The 21,249-nt window shown below is 37.9% G+C and overlaps 2 protein-coding genes across 3 annotated transcripts in view; one reads left to right on the top strand and one right to left on the bottom strand.

The window, feature by feature from the left end:
• Positions 1–1,477: 1,477 nt before the first annotated feature.
• On the bottom strand, positions 1,478–9,535 carry preb (prolactin regulatory element binding). The gene is made up of 10 exons (XM_058746846.1): positions 9,377–9,535; positions 7,632–7,793; positions 6,676–6,871; positions 6,365–6,597; positions 6,212–6,292; positions 5,960–6,087; positions 4,612–4,785; positions 4,452–4,524; positions 3,437–3,596; positions 1,478–2,039 (listed from the first exon to the last, which is right to left on the bottom strand). The coding sequence occupies exons 2-10, from the start codon at positions 7,764–7,766 to the stop codon at positions 1,945–1,947; spliced, it is 1,275 nt and encodes a 424-aa protein (XP_058602829.1). The 5' UTR covers positions 7,767–7,793; positions 9,377–9,535; the 3' UTR covers positions 1,478–1,944.
• Positions 9,536–12,650: 3,115 nt separating this feature from the next.
• Positions 12,651–21,249, top strand: part of adcy3a (adenylate cyclase 3a) — a 34,065-nt gene continuing 25,466 nt past the window's right edge. For both annotated transcript variants that reach the window (XM_058747414.1, XM_058747413.1), the window contains exons 1-2: positions 12,651–15,335; positions 18,886–19,035. In XM_058747414.1, coding sequence (XP_058603397.1) covers positions 14,661–15,335; positions 18,886–19,035 — 825 coding nt within the window. In that variant the 5' untranslated portion in view covers positions 12,651–14,660. The remainder of the gene's footprint in view (positions 15,336–18,885; positions 19,036–21,249) is intronic.

Genomic DNA, 21,249 nt, shown 5'->3' with positions numbered 1-21,249 from the left:
TTTCGAAATTGTTGTTCTAAGTTCCTAAAGCTAAGCCTTTCCAAAACTTGTGAAAACGTACACTTGAAAGTGACATGTGGCCAAGTATGGTGACCCGTACTCAGAATTAGTGCTCTGCATTTATCCCATCCTACGTGCACACACACACACACACACACACACACACACACACACACACACCGTGAACACATAAATGGGCAGCCATTTATGCTGCGGGTTCGGTGCCTTGCTCAAGGGTCTCACTTCAGCCGTGGTATTGAGGGTGAAGAGAGCGCTGGACATTCACTCCCCTCCACAACAAACCCTGCCGGACCGGAGACTCGAACCCGCGACTTTCGGGTTACTGACTCCCTAACCATTAGGCCATGACTTCCCCACAACTTCATTTTATATAGGGACATAATATATTTAAGTGTGAACTGAAAGTAATGTTTTCAGACACTCATCTGAATGTTATCTGGAATTTAGTTTAAATGTATTATAGTTTAAATTGATATTCCCGTAAATGTAATTAGCTGAACTTCAGAGTGTTTATTGACCCATTTAAGTAGGGCTTTAATACATTTTCATGTGTGATTTCAAAATTATTCCCATTTACTTTGAAACATAATTAACATGTTACTGCTGAATGTACTGACAAGCATTTATGATAAACTAAAATATACTTTAATGTCATTTCTATTGAAACTTGTGTGTCATGTATTTAAAAATATTAGAATTGTTAATTAATTACACACTTACTGTATGTAATTACGAACTTCCAATTTAGTACAATATAAAAGTACTTCACATGTGCTTTACTGTTACTCAACACATCAAAACAAGTGTACTTCTATAAAGCACAACAAAACTTTTACATTATAAAGTGCACTTTTTTAAAGTCTACTAAAATGTGTTAATAAAAGTCATAAAGTCATGATTTATATATGACAATGTTTTTTTTTTTTCTATGCATTATATCCAGTCTGTTGTGTGTGTGTGTGTGTGTGTGTGTGTGTGTATTTTTGTGCAATAATCAGCTATGATGTTGGCTCACTGCTCAACATCTAATCTGGATCTGAGAACAGCTGGTAAAATAAATGCAATGCAACGGCGTCTCCTAGTGGAGTGCATGAAAACACCAGTCACTTCTTGGGTCATTCATTATTGCATGTTCTTCCAGAAAGATAAATGTTTGGCTCTGTAATCTTTTGCACTGTTTCTGAAAGTACTTTCCGTTTTGCATGACGTCACAAATCCACTAAGCGTGACATAACACCCATGTTTCACAATCCAATCAATTTCCAATGGATTAAATTCAATCCCATCTTACTGCTTTCTCCCTAAATATCAGATTTTACTCTGAAATATCTTGGATTATGCAAGTAAAATAGGATGCGCCTTACATATGAGGACTGTTAGTTTGGAGAAAACTCAATGAATGAAGTGTTCATTGGGATATTGATGATCATAACATAAATAACGTGGCAACAGCATATGTTGTTCAGATGTATATTTATATTTTTACATGGTTTTAAATATTTAAAATAATTCACTGTTGAAATTCCCTGCATATATATTTCTCCAATAAAAGGCATTTCATGCTGCTGGTGGAGCAGTCGATGTCCATTCGAGGAAATCCAGTCCTGTTTCCAACCAGCTTTTCAATCATCCTGAAACATTTCCCTCACTGATGAGGAGAAAGAGGGGTTCAGGATCTTCAGGTCATGCCCAAATTCTTCATCTGATCTGATTCATAAGAATTCAGAGCTCAAATTCACACTCCAGAGATGATACTTCAGTTAAAAACATGCTAAACACCGTCATTCCCATTTCCATTTCCATTATTATTTCCAATTGATTCAAACAATTTCAATTTCATCGATCCAGGTTTGTTTTCAAGTCATTTTTTTAAGTATATAAAATGTTATGCTTGGGTGATGGTGAGAATGGATACGCTATGCACTAAATGAATCCTGGGAAGAGAGACTGCAGGAGCAGAATCACTCCAACCACCATCAGACCACAGAAGAACAGCACCAGCCACAGCGGGAAGGACCCTGAAATAGAAATATAACAGCATTATTGACGCATCAGCATTGACAGTTTACAATGCACAAAAACAACAAGCTGTTCTAAGTTACAATGAAAAAAAAAAGACATGTACAGTGCCGAGAAAAGGTTTTTGCCCCTTTCCTGTTTTTTTATTTTTTGCATATTTGTCACACTTAAGATTCAGATCAAACTAATTTTAATATTACACAAAGATAATGCAAGTAAAGACAAAATGCAGTTTTTAAATGATGATTTCATTTATTAAGGGAAAAAAGCTGTTTAATCCTACCTGGCCCTACGTGAAAAATAACTGTAACCAATAACTGGTTGTGCTTGTCCTTTGCAGCAACAACTGCTCCATTCATGCTGGAAAACCCTCCAATGTGGCTGAATTAAAACAATTCTGCAAAGAAGAGTGGGCCAAAATTCCTCCACAGCGACGTGAAAGACTCATTGCCAGTTATCACAAACACTTGATTGCAGTTGTTGCTGCAAAGGGTGGCACAACCAGTTATTAGATTTCGGGGGCAATTACTTTTTCACGTAGGGGCAAGCAGGATTGGACAGCTTTATTCCCTTAATAAATGAAATCATCATTTAAAAACTGCATTTTGTATTTACTTGCATTATCTTTGTGTAATATTAAAATGAGTCTGATCTGAATCTTAAGTGTGTCAAATATGCAAAAAAAAATTTAATAAAAAAGGACAACAGGGGGCAAACTTTTTCACACCACTGTAATTAGCACCAGAACAACAATCAAACACACAATTTAATGTCATATAAAACATCAAGGGCTTGATTGACAAATCAGAATAAATTATTTCTGGGAGGGGTGTAAAAAAAAAAAGTAAGTTTAAAAGTTCACAATACACATTGTTTCAGAGCAGCTTTACAGAAAAACATTACGTTAATGTTTATAATACCTTACTATCTTTATGCCTTGCAGTCACAATTAGCAGATTAGAGCTGGACGATAATAAAGTTTATATTTTGCAAATATACAAGTGATAAGATTTGCTATATGGTATATATTGGTTTATGCGAGTTTACTTTATTTATGAGGATAAAGTGAGACACACATGTACATATATCCAACTTCATATATAGAGCTGAGCATTATATAGTAACATTTTACAAAATAAACAATCAGGTAGTTGAGATATATTGCTTTACGGGAGAACACTGAAAGTATATGTGGTTTGTTGGTTACGTGATGTTTTAGTTGATATTAATAACTTGTGTGTGAGTTTGAAATGTCCTATTTGGCATCTTGTATATATGATCTGATCCCAGTGATTAGTGAAAATACAGATGTGAATTTTATCCACATTAGGGTTCATTTCATGTAGTCTGAAGTTGGACATGTCTGAATACAATTATCTGGTCACATCATACTTACTCCGGTTGGACACAGCATGCATCTGACAGCGGCTGTCGACGGCTACGCTCAACAAGACCACTTCATTATTGCCCTGCACGGCTTTACTTTTAGGAGCATCAGGTAGGAACGTCAGGTCTGTGACGACAATGCCGTGAGATTCCTGGATGTAGTACAATTTCTGGAGGGTCGATCGGAAGAGACGGTCAGTAGGTTTCAAGACCTAGTGAGCTGCCTTTTCTTACTGACTACATATGCAGCTACCTTTTAAATCAGCATCCTAACAGATGTGGAATCTCATTGGTGGACTGATCTGAAATTATTTAAATTGGCAACAACTGTGTACAACATTCACGCGCGACAAGTACAAATACTTGGGTTATAATTACATATAAATATTGAGTAAAACAGTTAATTTATTAATAGAATAAGAAAAAAAAATTTATTTATCTGTTTTTTATTTTATTTTAGCTGTTCAAAAGTTTGAGGTTCATAAAGATTATTTTGTTTGTTTGAAAGAAATTAATACTTTTATTTAGCAAAGATGCATTAAATTGATTAAAAGATCCAGTGAAGACATATAGTGGGACAAAAGATTTCTATATATAAATGATGTTCTTTTGAACTTTCTATTCATCAAAGAATCGTGAAAAATAAAATGTATCATGGTTTCCACAAAAATATGAAGCAGCTCAACACTGTTAATGTTTCTTGATTAGCAAATCAGCATATTAGAATGATTTCTGAAGATCATGTGACACTGAAGACTGGAGTAATGATGCTGAAAATACAGCTTTGATCACAGAAATAAATTACATTTCACAATATATTCACATAGAAAACATTTTTTTTTTAATTGTAACAATATTTCACAATGTTACTGTATTTATTGTATTTTTGATCAATCAATGCTGTCTTAGAATTTGGCACAAAAGAAAGCATCTTAATATTTTTCAGCCTTGAAATGCTAAGCCTACAATAGCAGCTGAATAGGTTTTAACTGTAAGTAACTGAATAGTGATTATGCTGATTGTACCTGCAGGCAAAAAGCTATATAGATGGCCACAGATCCCGTCACCGTTCCAAGACCAAGAAATGTTCCGGAGTCACTGAGGAAAAACACACAACCATCAAACACATGATAATTCACCATAACAATGAATAATGCATGAGAGATGCAGACATAGTCCCTCTACCTCACTGCAAGACAAGATATAACTTCATTCCCACAAGGCTTCGTGAGCAGCGGCAGGAAAGACCGTCCGTCCCATTTGGTGATGTAGCACGGAGGGGGTCTGCGGTCCCGTTTGTGGGGGATTTGGACTGTATAGAGTCTTAAAGCATCTTTTTGGTCCTCTACCTTTGCAAACCTGGTTTTGAGCAAGAAAATAATGACAAAACATTAGCGAATCTGAGAGCTCCTGGTCTGTTACCAGCTGGCTCCTTCCACGAACAGAGTAGACTTTGGTGCCTCATTATTTTTGTACAGCTATAGTGATGCGAGTCACGTTTTTAACTATTAGATTTTTTAGATAATAATCCTCTGCAGTGAATGGGTGCCGTCAGAATGAGAGTTTAAACAGCTGATAAAAACATCACAATAATCCACACCACTCCAGTCCATCAGTTAACATCTGGAGAAGACAAAAGCTCTGTTTGTAAGAAACAAATCCACCGCTAAGACATTTTAACTTTAAACTTTCGCTTCCATCAAGTCCAAAATCCATAACACTTCCTCCAGTGAAAAGTCCAACTCCTGCTGTCCTCAAACATTGAAAACTATTATTAGCTGTTTTGGCTTGTAAACAGTGCTTGATCTGTGCATATTTCTCTCCTGATTCAGACAAGATGACTCTTTCACTGGAGAAAGCGTTATTATGGACTTGTTTTTAGCCAGAAGCGACAGTTTGAAGTTACAATGCAGTAATGACAAATTTGCTACTTAAAAACACACAGCATTTCTCTCACGAGGCGTTAATAGATGGACTGAAATCAAAATACTAGCATTTCAAATAAATGCTGTTCTTTTGTACTTTCTATTCATCAAAGAATGCTTAAAAATAATAATAATACGAAGCAGCACAACTGTTTTCAACATTGATAATATTAAGAAATGTTTTTTGAGCAGCAAATCAGCATGTTAGAATGATTTCTGAAGGACACAGAAGACTGGAAAATTCAGCTTTACATCACAGGAATAAATTACATTTTACTATGTATTCACAAAGAAAACATTTATTTTAAATTGTAATAATATTTCACAATATTACTGTTGTGAATCATTTATTGTATTTTGATTAAATAAACATTAAAAAATCTTACCGACCCCAAACTTTTGAGTAGTAGTGTAAATATACAATAACATAATAAGAATGTAAAATAAATTTAAAGACAACAATAATCCTTTAAAGTCCAAAGGTTGGCAAACAACACATCCTTTCCCTGAGCCTCTGAAAAAAATTGACACCAGAAACAAATGGACTTGTACCCTATCTTTTAGCCTATTTATGAAAAGTGGCAGCTGTCAGGAAGTGCACAACTTGCCTGCATGACTTGTAGCGGTACATCTTCTCTGTGATCTGAGGCATGTTTTCATGCCAACACAAACCCACGGCCAGCTGATCGCCGCTCCACACGCTGCACTCGAAATCACGGCCAACTGTTACAATGTGCTACATCAAGAAAGAGAACACAACACTACTTGGATGAACCAGTGTAAAATGCACAACAGAGAAGCAGTTCTTAATTACTTTTTCTCAGTTCTTAATAACTACAACAAATCTTCACAGAACACACCTTGTTATCAGGACTGATGTCTATATCTTCCAGCTCATCCTTGTGAGCTTTGAAGCTGAACTTCTCTTTCAAAGAGGGGATCTGGAGAGACGAAACGAGTTGAGACAAGGACAGTGCTGATAAAAACTACACAGACTCATGGGAGACGCTCACCTCCCACACTCTGACGAAACCGTCGGCCCCGCCGCTCAGCAGAAGCGTGAGGTCGGCGCTGAAGCGCACACACTTCACGCAGGGGTCCTGCGGGCTGAGGTCGGCCTGCACCGCTCCAACATCCTCCACCACGATCTGAGGAGAATCCTCCTTCATCTGGGCCATGTCTCCTCCTCCATCTCCGTTCTGGCCTTTCCCGCCTCTCTTCCTGGCTGCACCTTTATCTCCAGCCCCTATTCAGACGTGTCACAGGAAAAGATGGGTATGCATGACCATTAATTCATCAATGTTTTCATTTAGCCTCTACTGACCATCTTTGGCTGCAGGTTTCTTCGCCTGTTTGGCCGCACGGTGACTGAACCTCATCAGGCTGCAGTCGGCGTCCTGTCCCGCGGCGATCACATCCCCACCCAGAGACATGCACATGGTGGCTCGTGTGTCCGTTTCATGAGTGTGCAGCAAGGTGGAGCTGTGCACACCGCCGACCAGATCCAGACTCAGGAAATGCTGCAACGAAAAGGTAACACTAAACACCCCCTCACCAGTGTTGGGGAAAGTTACTTTTAAAAGTAATGCATATTGCTTTACTCCCTAAAAAAAAATACTAATTACATTACTTAGTTACTTTTTATGGAAAGTAATGCATTGAGTTACTTTTTATATCTGGGCAGGGCTTGCTTGTTTGTTTTTAATATAAAAAAAAAAAAAAGTTTACAAATGTAAAAGCTCTTTCACACCAAAAGTGAAATGAATACGTCTCAGGCTGAAGGAAATGTAAATTCATGTCTGTACAGTAGACGGCGCAGCTAAATCAGATCACATGAAGAATATGACGCAGGAGAAGAAGGTTCAACACTCTTCAGCAATAACACAAATGTTTTCTGGATTCCATTTTAATTGTTAAGTTAGAATTAAGTAATCTAATAAAATTCTTAACAAATACAATTGTTCTATAAAACTACAGATAATCATTAATGACTGAATTAATTTATTTGATTATTTGAAGCCAAATTAATAATATTATTTGAAGGTTTTTCATAATTCAGAGGATTCGAATTATGAAAAGTGTTGTACACACTGATCTATATGTATATGACTATATATAGTTCAGTTGTTGTACCCTTATAATAATACCTTATATATTCTATGTAAAGAACATAAATTACATTGACTGATCATTACGAGTATATAATCAAGCTGCTTTACACATGTGGATGGCCATGTAAGTCATTTCTGAATGGCAGCTGATATTTGTTAGAGACAGTACCATTCCATTCTTGATGCCGGTCTTGGACGCGCCGCCTCCTCCAGCTGTGATGATCAGGCCGGTCTGGGGGTCGATTTTCACAGTATAGAGAGGGAAGGGGGCTCTGTACAGCTCAGGCGCTCTTCGTTTACCCATGCTGCTCTGTGATCTCTGGACTCTGGTCTGAAAGCAAATTACTGATTGTTACAGACAATTACAAAAAACAGTACACAACTCAATTTCATTGTCCATACAACTTTTGGTATTTCTGTAGTAATATATATAATGTGCACAGTGTACAAATTTTCGGTATGAATGCATTTGGGGCGAAATCAAAACATAAAAGTTTAATGCAGCTTTACATTTTATTTCCGTACATTAGAATGTGTCCCGTTTAATAAAAAAAAAATTCTGAGAAAAAAAAATAATGACTCTTTTATATTTTTTAATAAGTACAGGTCAGAATAAGTATGTTGTTTCATCAGTGTCTCAGCAATGGATGCTCTGCAGTGAATGGGTGCCGTCAGAATGAGAGTCCAAACAGCTGATAAAAACACCACAATAATCCACAAGCTGCATGTTTGCAATAAACAAATCCATCATACATAATGCATTTTGAACTTCAAACCTTTGCTCCCGGATAAAATACAAGTCTATCCATAATATTGCGTTCTCCGGTGAAAAAGTTGTCTCGTCTGAATTAAGTGAGACATGTGCACAGATCAAGCACTGTTTACAAGCCAAGACAGTTCAATAATGTTTTAAAGTTAAAATGTCTTGAAAATGAGGGATTTGTTTCTTATAAACACACCGTTTTTGGCTTCTCCAGATGTTAACTGATGGACTGGAGTGGTGTGGATTATTGTGTTATTTTTATCAGCTGTTTGGACTCTCATTCTGACGGCACCCATTCACTGCAGAGCATCCATTGCTGAGACACTGATGCAGAGACACATTTCTCCAAATCTGATGAAGAAACAAACTCATCTACATCTGGGATGTTCTGAAGGTGAGAAAACGTTCATGTTTGATTAAACAGCAATATAACTGAAAGAAACTTGCACTGACATATCTTAAAATATGTAGGCCTAAGTGTCAACGATTTGTCTCAAGATGCACAACAATAATGTTCTTATAAAAGCCACTTAAATGTTCTAATTGAACTATGGCTTAATCCTGGCTTGATCTAAGCCCTGTCAGCTGCGTACACCTGGCCACCATGTTAAGACTGTGTCTTAAGAACTAGTTTGACCAACTAGCAGTTGCCAAGGGGTAATCAGTCTTACTTTTCCAATACATATAAGAACAATCTACCTTTTCATAACTGAATTAAAAAAATGTATGACTAGTCTTGAAGAAGAAAAGAATAGGTGACAACATTTTTAAGACTAGTGTAAACAGTTTATGCAACCGGCCCCAGGCCTTTACCTCGAAGCTATGTCTGAGATCTTCTTTCTGACAGACAGACTTCAATTACAGCACATATTAATCACGGAGACTTATAAACACATCTAAGAGTTCAAGCATCACTGTATGCTGTTATTCAACAACATGACCACTGCAGCTTCATCACTGTCAGTTTTCCAGACACATCAAAACACGGTAACGTTACATCCTACTCTAGAGGGACTCCTTCAGACAACGGGATATAAGCATCACCGCACCGATACATTCGGTTCCGTTAATGTCTGTGTATGCCGTCTTTGTTCGCTATCTCTCTCTCTCTCTCTCTCTCTCTCAGGCTCGAGGTGTGTGAGTCACTGCACCTGTGTCTGTGTCTGTGGACGCGCTCCGGTCTCTTACTGCTGTTAGTCCAGTGTTTAGTGGACATGCCACTGTCTTTTCGCACTGGATCTCTCACAACATTTGTCAAAGAACCACCATCTACTTCCTCTGTTTCCCTAGATACACGTCAGCAGAGCGTCACATCCTACGCGCCTGCGTGCATGGCGTCAGACGCAAAAACCGTAATAAACGTAGTAATAACGCAACTGGAGGTTTGAACGGAGCAAACTGAAGTGATTGTGCATTAAGCGAGGTTATTAAATGTAAAATAAACAGACCTACCCAGGTTTAAACAAGCGCTCAAGGTGTGGTGCAGTTTTGAAATGCTTAAATACGGAAATTCATAATTAATACAATTTTAACAATTAAACAAAATGTAATCAATTACATTACGTGCTTAAATAAGTACTAACTATAACATAAATATAATATAAAGTTATAAAAATCGAACGAAATTAAATGGAGCTATTTATAACTTTATATTATATTTATGTGATAGTTATTATTTATTTATTTATCGGTCTAAATTCATATTTTGAATCAATATTTATATAAAAAAATATATTTCTTAAAATATTTGGAATTTTATTTTGCTATTTGCATTATGTAGTAATATTAGTTACTACATAATGCAAATAACAAAATAAATTCCAAATATTTTAAGAAATATTTTTTTATATTTAAATATTGATTCAAAATATGACCGATAAATATTCAGCTAATAGTTAAATTATTTACTATTCTACAGTCGGTGGCAACTCTAGCCATTTTCAAAAAGGTGGTGCAATTTTGAAATGGTTAAATAAACAAATACATAGTACTTAACAGTTTAAACAAAATTAAATAAATTATTTTAAATTTAATTTAATACTTTTAGTAGATAATAAATACAATTCAAATACAATATCACATTTAAAAAGTAAACAAATTAAATAACTTATGTGTGACTGAAATTATATGAGTAGTATAAAATTGAATTTCATTAATTAATTAATTAATTAATTAATATTACTTTAGAATACTAGTGTACTCTAGGTGGCAACCTGAGACTCTAAATTGCCAAAGCTGTTATTAAGCTGCAAAGCAGAAAGGCAGCTGCCAGGAAAATGTCTATATTCAAATTATATGCATGAAATGCATGTTTGTAGCACAAGATGGTGTTATACGGACAGTACACAATAAACATCTAACCAGGAGACATGCATTTTGCACTATACTTTTAATGAGTTTACTCTTGTTTACTACAGCATTTACTTACCTTTAAAGAACGACCGTATAGAGACGGTTGTTTCTTTTGCAATATTTTGCTATTACATTGTTTTACATCTTAAAAAGCTATTCAATTTTATTTCTTATTTATATATTTTAAAGTAGAAATCACCTCCTTAAGTACATGCAAAGCACAAGCACATATTCGTCAAAGTGAGTTTTATTGTCATTTTCCTTTTCAGAGGGAGTCAGAGAGAAAAACAAACCTGTGTTTTCTGTGAAATCGTGGCGTGACATCAACATTTAAGAAACATTATTCACAACAACCCAAAAGCACAATGATACAGACTAATATATTAACCCCCTGTTCGCCCTCCGAGGATGCTTTGTGCAGTTTCATACTGCAGTATTTCAATAAAACAGCTTATGTCGTGAATTTTAACATAGAATTGGACAAAGGCAGAAGGAGCAGAAGAGAAAATGACTAAACGAGGTGCTAAAAGGTCAGTTTCTTCACTCTTCCCTGAAGCTTTAAAGTCCCTAACTTCCACATGTATAATGAAGCACTAGATAATTGTTCCCCTGTGAGCCTCTGAGGCAGAGCGAATTTAATAATTACCATGCTCCTGGTCTCCCTCAGGTTCTCTTTGTGTACTTAGCAACAAGAGCCTGGGAATGTATATTAATTACGGTAAACTGTGTTCAGTCAGTACGTTAGGCCTATGAAGCGCTTTCATAACAGACGAGGTTTGCTCGGTGATAATGTGATGTCACATTCATGGTTGAGTAGTGTGAGTTGATGTGATGTGTTTGTCAGGCATGATGTGATGTTGATGTGTTCTATCTATGCTTGATAAAGGTCAGCTGTCTGACTATTGATTACTTGTTCAATACAGGGTTTCAGTGGAATAATCAATATGACCCTGAGGTGATGTCAGCGGAGTCAGACAGCCGTGTCAGTTTTAACAGTAGCGAAAACATGTCATTTTATGTAGGTAATGTTATGATAAAAATTAAACCAACCCTTTTTAAACATGAATAGAGCTGGATATTGGTCCACAGCTTTCCAAACAGCCATAAATGTAACTTACAACTTCCCTTTGTTTGTGTGTGTGTGTGTGTGTGTGTGTGGGAGGGAGAGATATACATTTACAGACTTAATTGTGTGACTTTCTCATTCCTTGTTCTAGAACCTAAAACGTGCATTTATGCTTTACATTTGAATTCTTTTGCAAGTAAATTCGCAATCGTAATACGCTTTGTTTACACTGAGAGTGTTGACAGTTTTGTTGAGAATACATTGAAAAAGCCCAATATTATTCGCATAGTGTTGCATTATATATCCATAAAAACTCCCTATAATAAGATGGGCTGCATATTTTTAGCTGTTGACACAGGCTGGCCTGTGTCCTTGCTCCACAATCCGTGCCCACGGAAGGGGGTGTGAAAATGAGGGGGTGACATCGACGAGAGTTACCGATCCTACTATAAAGAAGGTCACGCTCATGAATATTAAACAGGTCGCGTGATTGGACGCTTCCAAAGATACGTCGGCACAATCAAATTAATATTCATGTAGCGAGCCGTCGCCGTAGTACGATTGGTAATTTTCGTTTGTAGCGTTGAGAAGTCTGATTCATTTAAGTGAATCGGTTCGCTCGGAATGGTCGATTTAGAGAGTCGATTCAAACGAGTCAACGCTGAAAAGCGTTCTAAAAAGTCGCGCGCGGCATTTAACGTCCTGTATTTGTTTATTTTATTTGTATTTTTTTGCAGAAACAAATAGTTTGCCTTTATGGCTAAGTTTGTGATAGCATTACAGAGAGCTTTCAACATGACAGCAACGTCTCTGTTACAATCGAATTGATGAAGGGAAAATAACATCGATATGCTTTCGATTACGAATTACATGTAATCTATACGTCAGCTTCACTCAAACATAACTTTCTCCATTCAAACCGAATGATTCACGAGAGCTTTAAGAATCGGTTCGTACGAATCATCAGTAAGAACCGACTCAAAACAGCAATTCCTCCGCGAATCGGACATCACGTTCGCTTGCATTTAGAAAGTGATCTCTCCGGGATCTTTTCGTATATACACACAGACTGCCTGAAAAGTCACGTTTGTCAGGTCTGGTTTATCAGGACAGCGGAACCGAAGCTGCGCCAGTATCAGCTTCTTTCATCTGTGAAACGGGAAGTCGCGTGATTATTAATGACTTTTGGTGGAAAAAGCCTTCGAATCGAGCATACGGTGGATTTTCATATGTTTCACGGGTGATTTTGAGATTGATCTTTGGCACACTTTACATCCTCGAAGGAACCACAGATCGGAGCGTGCTATGGACACGTTACGGATAAACGCAGCTGCATTTCCATGAGATACGGACAGTCTGAAGAGAGATCCACGTTTTCATCACTGAACCTCTGCGAAAATCTTCATTTGCACGTCTTGTGGTAATTTCAATAGCGAGAATGTGAGGATATGTACCATTTATGAGCACAACAGAAGGCAGCAGCGCTGTATTGTAAGATGCATTTCCATATTTCACACAGCACCGGAGCGCAACATGTATTTCCTGCGTGAATCCTGTACGCACCGTTAATGCACAGGATGCATTTTAACAGACTGTATCAGGCCAAGATACGCTCTCCGATCACGATCGCGTCAGTTTTCTCGATTTAAGCTGCTGTTCGGGTTTTATTTTGCTTGTCACGGGGTGTGATGCTGATCTGGGGCGAAACATCTCGTTCAATGGTCGCCTCGCTTCCTTCCTGAGTCCTGATGTTCTTCATCCATGCGAGGATTCACCATGGAAACCCACAGTGAGCGCTGGTGGACACCGAGACTGGATCCTGGATTGGAAACGGAGAGGCTGACGGATGTGTAAACAACAGCTCTTTTTGTCGCCTTCATGTCAACTTGCTGAGACTTGTCTTTGCAGATCTCAGAAAAACAAAGGCGTGTAGCTTGGGGCATTTGTTCGAGAAGCACATCCCAAGTGCTCTAGGCACTGGCAGGGGCCGATGCCACAAACATGCATGCAAGATCTGATTCGGTGTCTAAACATGCCAGGCATGACAATCAGGTGGCCGCTTCGGATCTGATCTCAAGTTTGGACATTGGCGAACACGTTTCCAGGCAATGTTTTTCCAGCATGCGATGCATTAAAACCCACATGGAGTGTTAGGGTGTATTCACACCAGGGAAGTCTGCTAGTTCACTTGCTTTGGTCCGGACCAAATACAATGTTGATTTTTTTCAATTTGATGCAGTTCGCTTTCACACTGCCCTCTTTGCAAGTGAACCAGAAATTGTAAACAAAACCACAGGTGTGCTAAGGTCATCCATTCATTGGTTCATCCATTCACCAGAGTTTGTTTGGAAGCGGACCGAGACCACCTCTCCAGCTGGGTCTCTGTACGGATGTTTGGTCCTCACCTGAGTGTGATTGCTGTATTCACACCTGCCCAAAAGATCTGCACCAAGGGGGGAAACGAACTTGAGCAAAGCCACTAGAAGGCAAGCTTGCAACCTTTAGCCAAAAAAAGCATAACGGCTAATGCTAAGGCAGTACGTGGGAAAGGAGACCAGAGGCCATTTTTTTAATGGATGTCAATGGAGAAGAGGCTTCACTACGCTGAATAAACAGCTTTTTAGAGGAAACGGCTTATCATTTAATGAATCCACAGCCTATCTGCTAATCTTCAACATGTTTTACACTAAACAATACTTTTGGATTTAACTATTTTTGGAGTTCACCCTGAAAAAAATGCAGTTTTATAAGAGAAGCCACTGACTTTTTGCGACAGGTGGGATTCAGCTTACTGCACTTCTCATTCATTCCTATGGTATCCGTAAACGGCGATTGAGTGTCGCTCAACTAAGACCCACATGATACAAGTTGGCCGTTACGCTTTCTCCAATAGTAAGTAATACAGACCCTCTCATCTCCCTATAGTAAGACTCGAGTTCGATTCAATCGAACCAAACAAGACAGGTGTGAATACACCCTTAGTTTTTATAGCATCTTGTACAATTCAGCACCCCAGAATGCCTCGGAACCGGGCCTTTTCGGAGCCCGAGTATTCTGCGGAGTATTCGGCGGACTGTTCGGTCACCCTGCCCTCGGACCCGGGGCAGGCGGTGGGACGCACCCACGAGGTGACGGTGCGCAGCTCCGGTTGCTGCCTGTGTCTGCCTCGGTTCATGCGTCTGACTTTCGCGCCGGACTCTCTGGAGAACCTCTACCAGACCTACTTCCGCCGGCAGAGGCACGAGACCTTGCTGGTGCTGGTGGTGTTCGCGGCCCTCTTCGACTGCTACGTCATCGTGATGTGCACTGTGCTGTACAACAGCGATAAGCTGGCGTCTGTGGCCGTGGCGTCGGTGGGGCTTGCGGCGGACATCCTGCTGTACCTGCTGTGCCGGTTCGGTCTGCTCCCGGACCGCGTGACGCGCCGCCTGGTGCCCTACGCCTTGTGGGTGCTCATAGCGGCCCAGATCTTCTGTTACCTAGGACTGAACTTCGCCCGCTTCCATCAGCCCAGCGACACGGTGGGCTGGCAGGCGTTTTTTAGCTTTTCCTTCTTTTTGACGCTGCCGCTGCGGCTGACCCCTATAGTGCTGATCACGGCCGTGTCCTGCGGCGTGCACACGCTCGTCCTGGGCGTCACGATTGCCCAGCAGCAGCAGGAGGACATTCAGGGGGCGGCTCTGGGAAGACAGGTGAGAAAAATGATTTCAGCAGTTTGGAGGAGTGAAGATGGGTCTTGAGAGATGCAAACGTTCATAAGGTTCTTTATTGACATCTACGGTTCCGTGAAGAACTTTTAAAATCTCTATGGAACCTTTCCAGTCCACAAAAGGCCCAAAAGAACCATTTTTGGTTCCCCAAAGAACCTTTCAGTGATCACACTCTTAAAAATAAAGGTTCCAAAGGGGGGGTTTCACAGCGATGCCATAGAAGAACCAGTTTTGGTTCCCCAAAGAACCCTTAAGTGAGCAGTTCTTAAAATAACCATTTTTTCTTACTGTGAAGAACATTTTAATAATCTAAAGAACCTTTTTCCACTGTAAAGAACCTTTTGTTGAATGAAAAGGTTCCATGGATGGTTGTGGAACCATTGATGCCAATAAAGAGCCTTTATTTTTAGAACTATATTGGAAAAAGTTTCTTTAGATTCTTTAAATGTTTTTCAAACATGGTTCTTCTAAGAACCAACCACTGAAAGGTGCTTTGAGGAACCAAAAATAATTCCTCTAGCGTCACAGAGGAAAAAAAAAAACTTTTTAAAGCTTTATTTTTTAATGGTGTGAATGATGTGTTCATATCTTCTCACAGTTCCTCCTGAGGTTTCTGATCAAAGTTCGATTCAACCTGAGAACGTGAAAGATTCAATGACAACAATTTTTGGCATCAAACAAGCACATGCTTTGTAGTTTAAAGGCTGCATGAATATTTGACTCTCTTTAATATATATCTCAGTCATTTAAATCTTAAATGTTTAAGATACGCATCATTGAATTTGTACTTGTCTTAGTCATTTTGACGGGAATCCATCTTAAAAAGCCTTCAAGCCTCGTAGACTTGGGACAATTTTACACACACGCATAAATATCTATCTATCTATCTATATATATGTATGTATAAATATAATAACTAACAAAAAATATAAATCTACCTGCCAATGTTGGTACTATTAAAATATTGATATTAAGGTAACACTGTATAATAAGCTCCCATTAGTTTATGCATTAACTAGCATTAACTAACAATGAGCAAATACATTTGTTGTTATATTTATTAATCTTTGTTGATGTTGGTTAATAGAAATACAACTGTTCATTGTTAGTTCATGTTAGCTCATGTGTATTAAATAATATTAACAGATACAAATTTTGATAATTAGTAAATGTTGAAATGACATGAACTAAGATTAATAAATGTTTTAGAAGTGTTTTCATTGTTAGTTCATGTTAACTAATGCAGTTAAATAATGTTAAAAAATGAAACCTTATTGTAAAGTGTCAATAAGGTAACAGATTTGATCAAATATTTTTTAATGCATAATAATGTATAAAACTATATTGTACAAATTGTTATCAGAAAGTTTAAATGTTAACTTGATCCAGATTGAACTGCAGATTTAGTAATAAAATGATTTTATGGATACAATTGCATCTGATCTCTCATGCTACAATCTAAATAAAGGTTCTGTTTTGGCATTGATGCTCCAATGAAGAGCCTTTAACATCCATGGAACCTTTCTATTCCACAAAAAGTTTCTTTAGATTATTAAAATGTTCTTCACACTAAAAAGCTGGTTGTTTAAAGAACTGTTTGCTTTGGGGAACCCAAAATTGTTCTTCTATGACTGTGAAAACTCCTTTTTGGAGTACAGTGGTGGCCAAAATGATAGCTAAAAATGGTTTTAAGTCAGTTATAACTTAAAACCATTTTTTAGCTGGTGAAAATACTCGTAGCATCAAACATCCAGATCACATTGATGTATACAATCGATCGCAGTTGTTTTTCTAAGGAAGAGAAAGAAGTTTTCAGATGATGGCGGTGCGAGTGGAAAATGTTGTATGTTAGAGTTGCCTCTGGTCTCCACTTGACAACAAAATAGTTCTGTACTGCATTTTAAGAAAAGCGTAGACGTTTCTGGTGTAAAAGATGTCAACAGACACAGACCATTATATGATTCCATGGATTTAGGCTCGCATGAAGGGTTTCTTTACAAATACTCAGAATCACTCTAAACCTCTGAACCAAAGTTGATGTCGAGTTATTTTCAAGACAATTAAACACTTTTAACCCAATAGTTTAATTTATATATTTGTATTTGTCATGAAAATAATGTTACAATGCACAAAATCTGGTCGTCTTGATATAATATAATATATTTTGTTTTGGGGATGAAATATGACTGGACATGATTTCATCAGATTCATCTAATACATCATAAATAGTAAGCTGATATTTGCTTCAGTGGCGTTTGTGTCGCTGCAGTCATAAGATGGTGACGGGGCCAGAAGGGCCGGCAGGTGGGTGTCCAGCCGAGGTGCCCTCGCTCTTCTTACTCAGCAAGACTGTTTTTGGTACAAACTGCAGCCCCGAGAGGCATAACACAGAAAGCAGTTTATTCAAATACATTACAGAGAAAGAACCTGGAGATCATTGCTTCGTAGCGGTGAATCTCATGAAACCTGTGAAGAACAAGTTCAGGCTGTTTCACCCCAAAATCAAAACCTTCACGATTTATTCATTCATTCCTTTATTCATTGCACTGTGACGCTGCTTTTTTTGTGCTGATTTAAAAATAAATAAATAAAAATAAGTTATTCAGTAACTAGTTACAGTATTTTTACAGTATTACATGAAATAATTACAGTATTTCATGATGACTAGTCATGTTTTCAAAATTATATATATGTATATACACATATAAAATAGTATTTATATGTGATGGCAGTATTTTAGTAATGCCTTTTTGTGCTAATTTAAAAACATATTACAGTAATGTTTTATTTACTTAGTTTTGCAATTATTACAGTATTTTAAATGATGATTAAACTTGTATTCTAAATTATATCAACTGATAAATATAGTATTTATACATAATGGCGGTATTTGTTGTACTGCCTTTTGTGGCGATTTAAAAAAAAATACAGATTTTTTCAAATGTAATCAGTTATTCATTTATTACCATTTTTCATGATGATTAATCATGTTTTCTAAATTACATATGCAAATAAATATAGCATTTTTACATAATGGTAGTATTTGTTGTAATGCCTTTTTTGTATTGACAAAAACATTACAGTATTTTTATTTATTTAGTTATTCAGTTATTATTGTATTTTTATAATGATTTATCATGTTTTCTAAATTATATATACAATTAAATATAGCATTTTACATAATGGTAGTTTTACTGTACTGCCTTTTCGTATTGATTTAAAAGTATTACAGTATTTTTTTTAATCTATTTATTTATTCAATTATTGACATTTTCATGATTAATTATGTTTTCTAAATTATATCTACTAATAAATATAGTATTTATACATAATGGTAGTATTTATTGTACTGCCTTTTTTGTGTTGATTTAAAAATATGAAAGTATTTTATAATTTACTTAGTTATTCCATTATTACCATATTTTCATGATGATTAACCGTGTAACAAATAAATATAGTAGTCTAAAAGAAACAGATGCTAGGTCAGGAAGGCTTGTTTGTCATGTCATGATGGTGCTGTTGTGTTTTGCAGTTGCTGGCCAACATTGTGATCTACTTCTGTGCCATCACAGTGGGCGTCATGTCATATTACATGGCCGACCGCAAACACCGCAAGGCCTTTTTGGAGGCCCGGCAGTCGCTGGAGGTGAAGCTCAACATGGAGGAGCAAAGTCAGCAGCAGGTGAGAGAGACAACCAAATAACCAACATGAGCGAGTGAAATTTTATGCTGGCCAATCAGTTCCTTCCACTACAGATGCAAGGTCTCGAGACACGTTTTTTTAAATGCAGAACTTTTAACTTGAGCGTAGCATTTTTAGTCAGTGTCATGCAAAAGTCTCAAGAGCAGCGGTCACAAATGTCACAGGGCAGGCTTACATAGAAAAACAATAGAAAAGTGGAATTCGTAAACCTTTTCTGTGCGTCACCAACACCTTGATGATAACTAGTGAACTCTGTGAATTAAACATGCAGTGTAGTGAGGTTGTGGGACAACAGTGCTGCATACTAGTGTTTGAAACATTGCATAATGTGCACTATTTCACATGCTGTTTCTTAAAATAGAAGGCATCATACAGTACATACTGAAACATTCACTGTGTACAATGTTCAGAATACAGTAAGGTAGTGTTAAATTTCCAACATAGCTAGTCATTATTTATGCAGTTCCGTTTGATGTGGTGCAGAAATCACATACACACTTCACAAATCACACTTCACCTTTGAATAATACACACGTATGTACACATACATGAGAAACGTCAGAACTGCTAGAAAATAACAAGTAACACATTGAATTAAACAAAGACTGAAATAGTATTTGCGAGTAAAACTTGCATGCAAAAATCTTTGTTTTATTTACAACTTGCAACATTTATTTTGACAGAAAACCACAGGAAGAGCTTAAAGCTTCTCTTTTGTTAATAATCACTTCTCATTACATGTTTGGGAAAGTGCACAGCTTTTGTTTCCAAAGGCACGCAGCATTTACTGTGAGATGCTGCAGTCATGAGCTGCTCGTGTGTAACTGAACACAGTGCTGCGCTTCACTCGCTCTAAGCCATATTGCAATTTTGATTAATCATGCAGGGATATTCCTGGTCTTAAGATGCAGTCAGTGCATTGTGAATTGTGCAGGTTGTTTGTCAGTTGTGCAGGGATGTATGAAGCATCTTCTAATCAAGCAGCTTTCTGTTGATCAACGCGGCGCATTGTGACAAACTTGAACCCGATGTGAAATCAGCTTAAGGAAATCTTTCTTCTTCATGTGAAAATAGTTTATGGTGGTGAAACTTCTTAGAACAAAATATGGTCACATTTACTGCTATTCTGCAAATCTCTCAGTTTTCACGTGACACAGAACCTTCATAATGTTATATGTAAATGTAATAACTAATTTCAGCTTTTGACAATTGCTTGGTTTGTTTGTCTGTGATGTCATACCTTGTAGCCTCGCCCACCGTGAAATATGATTGGCCTAAAATCCCACCCTACAAAACTGTCAATCAAACATCTGGGATAATTGTCTGTGACATTGTACCTTGTAGCCCCGCCCACCGTGACATCTGATTGGTCTAAAATCCCACCCTACAAAACTGTCAATCAAACATCTGACATGATTTGATTAACTGAGAATGTGTGATACAGCATTTTCAGTTTTTGTGAGGACAGAACATGCTTCTGGAGTTGATTTGTGTCTGTGTGTAGAGATTTAGCAGTCAGTGCGACACAGAGCGAACAGCTCCTATTAGCTGCAAGTTGAGAAGAGGAATAGGTGTGTGTGTGTGAGAGCGAGAGAGAGAGAGAGAGAGCAAAACAGGCCGATAAGAAGCATATGAGGAGAAACTCCCTGAATACTAATGGAGGAGCAGGGGCTGCTGGGAGACGGGGTCTGCCAGCCAATCAAGGAGCATCCGGCTACGGCAGGTTACCATGGCAACCAACCTCCTGAGACGATGTCAGCTGTAATCACACTAGCGACTCCCTCCTCTTGATCCTTCTCAACCTTTATCTTCTTTTATTGTCAGACTCTCGGGTGAATACACTGACCTGGTGTTCACGCGTGAGTGTGTGTGTGTGGGTGGGAGTGCTAGAATGTGTCGGAGAGAGTGTGTGTGTGCGTGTGTGTGTGTGCTTGTCGTGTCAGAATGGCATCACGTCGATGGCGCACCGGTCAAAGCAGAGCCGCTTGATGTGTTCACGTGTGAAATGTGTTTGGGCCTGAAAGGGCCTGCTGTGTTAACAGGTCGCCATCTGGAGCATCAGTTAATGATTAGTGCCGTCAATGCGTCAAGGAACATATTTGACCAATAAATTTGCATATATTTGTGCGTTTTTTTCCCCCAAGAGGTTAATTTGCTTTTCCTTTTCTTTGAGCGAGTAAATGATAGTCAGTG

The sequence above is a fragment of the Onychostoma macrolepis genome, chromosome 16 (assembly GCF_012432095.1).
Source record: "Onychostoma macrolepis isolate SWU-2019 chromosome 16, ASM1243209v1, whole genome shotgun sequence".
Taxonomy (NCBI): Eukaryota; Metazoa; Chordata; class Actinopteri; order Cypriniformes; family Cyprinidae; genus Onychostoma; species Onychostoma macrolepis.
The sequence above is the reverse complement of the archived record's forward strand: the minus strand, read 5'-3'. Positions and strand labels throughout refer to the sequence as shown.